At 29.5% G+C, this 5,525-nt stretch overlaps 1 protein-coding gene across 1 annotated transcript; it reads right to left on the reverse strand.

Moving 5' to 3' along the window:
* Window positions 1–392: 392 nt before the first annotated feature.
* LOC141673304 (uncharacterized) lies at window positions 393–5,174 on the reverse strand. The gene is made up of 3 exons (XM_074480040.1): window positions 4,478–5,174; window positions 3,667–4,019; window positions 393–782 (listed from the first exon to the last, which is right to left on the reverse strand). Exons 1-3 carry the CDS (start codon window positions 5,172–5,174, stop codon window positions 393–395), a joined length of 1,440 nt encoding a protein of 479 aa, XP_074336141.1.
* Between the last annotated feature and the right edge of the window lie 351 nt (window positions 5,175–5,525).

A 5,525-nucleotide genomic window follows, 5' to 3' on the forward strand; every position in this document is an offset into this window, starting at 1 on the left:
ATACAACACTTTTTTTAAAATGACTAGCTTCGGAAAAACTACTGTTTTTGCGGTCGTATTTAATTAAAACCAACCGTATTTGGTCGGTACTAAAAACGAGCAATGTAGTCTAGTCATTTTTTGTAGTGAATGGGAAAATAATGGTAACATGATATCTTATTCAATTTGATAATGTATATAATGAGTATTATTTATTTATCTGAGTTATGGTTTCTACTTAAGAGCGGGGAACACATGATATTCGAAATAACAAATCACACAAAAATACAAACATTTGTATTTACCATAACTCCATGCCTTTTTTAAAACAATCCTTATTATACAAAATAAATATAAAAAAATGATAATCACGCAGGCACTAAATATTTCAATGATTAATAAAAGAATAGTTATTATACTAAATCTTGTGTGATTTGGCCATGAACAGATTTAACATAGAACGAATCCTGAATCTTCTCGGCAACCCCAGCTTGCTGAGTTGGTAATAGTAACAAGGCCTTGTCCCTATTCTCCTTCTTCAATTCAGCGTCACTAAGTTCCTTTTCAATATCTCTGAATTTCCTGTGGAGTTGGCTGATTTCCTCATCACCAAGTTTGCCTTCTTCAACATATCTTACTTCCCCTTTTCCTGTAGTCTTTCTTGAGATCCTCCACCATGTATACCAATGTCTGGCTAAAACGAGTTGTCCAAAACTCTTCATCTGTCTAAGATTGTGAGTCAACTCGAATTCATGAAGGGGTGTTTTTGGCACATGGAACTCGGTCTCCATGTAACCAGCAACCTTTGACGTAGCCAGCAACCTTTCGACTTAGCCAGCAACTTTGATGTAGCCAGCAACCTTTCACTTAGCCACCAACCTTTTGACGGCTTAAATGGTTCTTGTCATTCAAAGCCCTCACAGTTGTCCTTATCATCTAACAACCTATAACAGTAACGTAAATAATAAGCAACCAAATCAGAATATTCCCAAAACTGGAGGTCAGATAGTCAGCTTACCAGGACCATTTGTATTTTGAAGATGAGAAGATACACACAATCAGAAGGTCCCAAAAGTTTCAGAGGAATTGAACGCTCACCTTCATGATATTCTATATATTAGTAGATCCATGTTTAAAAACAAGAGTGTTCACCATAACAATAATCATAAGGCATGTTATTTCTAATAGTATAACTGTAAGCACAACTATCGACATATAAGATTGTCAGAATCTTCCTATTTTCCTTCTTTCTACTATAAATATTTTATATTCTAACTTAAATAAACTAAGAAGCATATAAAGATTTTACTATAAAATTTATTTATAATTATTGAATAAAAAGTAATATTTGAAAAAGTATCCTATTCAAAAAAGGAATTAAATGCAACATGTATGATTATATTAAAAAAATGTCTAGTGCTAGGCATACCAAATTAGATAAGAAAATTTGGTACAAATGACATGGTATTTGGCATTGTTGACGTGATAATTTCAAATATTACTATGAGTGGAGTTCATGTAAATAAGGGTTTATGTGTAACAAATAACATATATCATTTGGATTCTTTTCTTACCTCTAGTATTATCCTAATAAAATATTAATAATTTATAATAAAAAAATAAATAAGTAACAGTTTAGTACACTTGTTAATTAACTACCACACAAATGACACAAATAATGAACTAATAATTTGAAAAAGGAGAATTTATAATAGATTTGATTGGTTGGCTTACCTCCCTATATAATTGATTTCAGGGAGCATTTTCTTCATTGTTTCCTGCAAACAATAATAAATATGCATTGTTGTGCAAATATTTTTGTTCAACCAAACTGGGTTCAACCTTTATCATTAATGTAATACTGCTTTTGACTAATTTGGAATTATTCAAAATTTAGTAAAAGATCTAATCAAATTAAACAAATTAGCCATTAAAACATCTATAATATTCTTGTGATACATAATTACGAATGAAAAACAAAAAATGAAAGATCATTTGAGATATCACATTTATATATGGCAGCCACCTTACATACCATATATGTTGCTGGAACAATTGCTTCCAAACAAGGTGTGCATCCATCATCTAAAATGAATTAGATCCATGTCTCAAATTGATAAAATGGAATGGATTCTACTAGATTTATATATAAGATGGAAGATGTAATTTTATTGAGAAAAAGCTAGAAGAAAATGATGAATGAAGCTAAAACATATATGTGGTAATACTTTTAGGCTCACCACTATATAGCCGAGTTCTCTTATATATTGTGAATATTAGACTTTCTCGAGAATTCTAGATTGTTCATTCTTAATGGGCCCTTATAAATTAAACAAAGTAAATTAAAACAGGGTAAATTATGGTAAAAAAGCTTAGGCACAAAATATCCAAATTAGTGAAATTATTGGCCCAAAATGTAGGCCCAAAATATCAATAATATCCAAATTATGCCCAAAAACTCGGTTTATTTTGTAAGTTATAACTCAATTATAAAATTGTTAAAATCTTATTTATAGAAATAAAGGTAGACACAAAATTAAATAAAACAAAACATAATAAATGATTATATTTTTATCTTTTTGGCTTTAGTTTGAATCCTTTTTGTTTACCTATTTCAAATTAACAAACGTTTTTTATTTAAAATTTTTATTTAGCTCGAAATTAGTACTCTATTAAAAATCATTATGGCCTACAATAAACAAATAAATCACAGACTTTAAATCTGATACACATGTATATTTTATATTCGAATAATCTAAATTCAGTCTAGTAGATATTGTAAAATATATTAGAAATCAAAACAAAGAATAAATTGAATAGAAATTTTAAAGTAAAATTGATAATCATCTTTTATCATCAATTTTTGGATTATATCAATTTGATAATAATTTTGAAATCATCAAAAAATTAAAAATTATTTCCCTAGTTTCTTATGACAGTATGTAAAATTGTCAAAAACTAATTTATAGAACTTAACATAGCCTAACGAAGAAAATCAAAGTTTGAAATGCAATAAATTGATTTTTTTATTGAAACTCCATTTTTTCTCTCTAAATTTTAACTTAGATTTTTTATATAATTTAAAGTATTAAATATTTTACTAATAATACCTATTTATGCAAATATGTATTTAAAAAGTAAAAATAAAAAATCCTGCATGTTTATAAACTAGTAATATATAATGTATTGTACCTTCATAAGACATAGAAAACTTTTCGTAACATGAAGTGTGTTTCTCTTTATGCAAACTAATTTTCTAAAACTAAGTCAAATATATTATATCTGTTCAGATATGAGCAAATCTTCATAAGCCAAATTCTCAACACCTAGAGATTTTAGGAGAACTCACGTTAAAGTCCTCTGACCCTATATATTTAATTTAAATATTTGTTGTTCCTATTGATATTGGTATTGGTTGTACAGTAAAACCTCTCTAAATTAATACTCGATTAATTAATAATCTCTCTAAATTAATAATTTTGTCCGGTCCCGACTTGGGCCAGTTCAAAAAATGATCAATTTCGATAAGATAATAAGATAATAATTTTTTTAAAAACCCTGTATAAAAATATGGTCCCAATAAAACTATAAATTAATAATTCCCTTATATTCATAAAAATATAGCTATTACATCTTTGTAAAATATGATTCAATTGTAGTTTGCTTTTTCATAAAATTTAAATCAACATGAAGCTCATCCCTAATCTTCCTTATTGCATCCAAAAGCTCGGGTGTGGTGCTTTCATGTTGCATCAAAAAGTTATTAAGCATTTTTGATGCCTTGAGTGCTTCTTTACGTGTAACCGGCTCCAACGGTGTTGTATCGTCTTCAAGATCATCTTCAACACTATTTTCAAGGATGGTGTTTGCAATCTCTTTTATACTCTGGACCTCGGAACATGATTCATTTTCACCCGGATAATCTAAGAAGTTATTAACATCCATTTTATTACGATAACCTAGATCCTTAATCATCACCTCAAGTTCATGAATGTATTCTTCCAGAGTTGTATGTTCATTTAAATTGCTTGAAACTTCATCTATGGAACAAATTTTGCAATGTTAAAAGCACCTTGCTATTGACTCTTGTTTTACATTTGTCGTCCACGTCGCGACTGCATAATTGATAGCATCCAAAACATTAATCTTTCCTGGATCAGATTGTCCCAACTCATAACCTTCTAATAACCCACGATAAAATCTCCTGCGATAGTGTATCTTGAAAGCTCTTATAATTCCTGCATCACAAGGTTGGATTTTTGATGTCATGTTAGGTGGCAAGAAGTACAACTCAATATTTTGTAGTCCTTCAATATTTTTTGGATGTGCTGGACAGTTATCTACCACAAACAAAATTCTTCTGCCTTGCATTTGGCTATCAAACCAACGAATGTATTCATCAAAAAGTACACTAGTCATCCAAGCTCTTTTGTTTGCACCATAATGACAATTCAAGCTGCCCATGTTAACATTCTTGAAGCACCGTGGCTTTGCATACTTTCCAATAATCCATAAAAAAAAATTTCAGAGCCATCTTCATTGCAACATATAACAACCATGAGCCTTTCTTTGTTTTGTTTTCTTCCTTCAAGTTGTTTCGTAGCAAGAGAGTGATCAGCTTGTAACCTGTAAAACAAATCAGTTTCGTCCATGTTAAAAACATCTTTCATAGGGAACTGGTTTATTTTTTCCCTTATGGACTCCAGTTTCTTCTCCACGTCCTGTACATCAACAGAACCACTTTCTCCAAAGCGACGAAATGACTTAATACCATGTCTTAACTTGAATTTCTCAAGCCAACCTTGAGAAAAAGTGTGCTCCTGATCTTGTTGAGGGTATAAAATTTTCATGATCTCTTTTGCCTTCTCTAAAATTAGCTCTCCTGTCATATTAACACGATCTTGGTACTGGAGAAACCATTCATAGAGAACCTTCTCCATATCTTGATATTTTGCTGGTTTATGTCGCTTAATATCTTTTCTTTTCTCCAAGTAATTAGCTGCAAGATAGTCTGCTAACCTTTTCAGTGTATTTGATATTGTACCTTGACTAACTTTTAGATGAAACTTATTCTCGAGCCACAACTGGAGATCTTTTTGAGTGCATGATGAATTTTCTCTTTTATATTCACATAATGCTTTTCTTGCTTCATCCGTCATTGTTGATTTTGTGACACCTTTTAGATGAGAAGCCATTGTTTTGTTTGTATAATTTTTCCCCCAATCTAGTATATACAGTATATATAATATATTTTATGACTACACATGCATTGAATACTTTCTATGTAAAATACAATGAATTAAATTAATTCATGTACTTTGAATTTTCCTAATATACATTGAATATTTTCTATGTAAAATACAATGAATTTAACTTATACACTACATGGACTTTGAATCTAATATATTGTACATTACATTGACTTTCTAAATTCATATACATTGAATTAATTGAATTAAGTATAAAATATAAATTGTACAATTCATTTTATTTAAATTTATGTGAATAAAAATTTAATCAAAAGTTAATTTTGTTTGCTACCGAAA

This window comes from Apium graveolens, chromosome 7 (assembly GCF_009905375.1).
Source record: "Apium graveolens cultivar Ventura chromosome 7, ASM990537v1, whole genome shotgun sequence".
NCBI lineage: Eukaryota > Viridiplantae > Streptophyta > Magnoliopsida > Apiales > Apiaceae > Apium > Apium graveolens.

Bases quoted from the DNA above. Each gene is read 5' to 3' on its own strand.
- LOC141673304 (XM_074480040.1), bottom strand. From the start codon at position 5,174: ATGGCTTCTCATCTAAAAGGTGTCACAAAATCAACAATGACGGATGAA. The intron at 4,020-4,477 runs GTATGCAAAGCC...TTTGTTCCATAG, and splicing joins TTTTTATGGATTATTGGAAA to ATGAAGTTTCAAGCAATTTA. The intron at 783-3,666 runs GTTGATTTAAAT...GCTACGTCAAAG, and splicing joins AGATTAGGGATGAGCTTCAT to GTTGCTGGTTACATGGAGAC.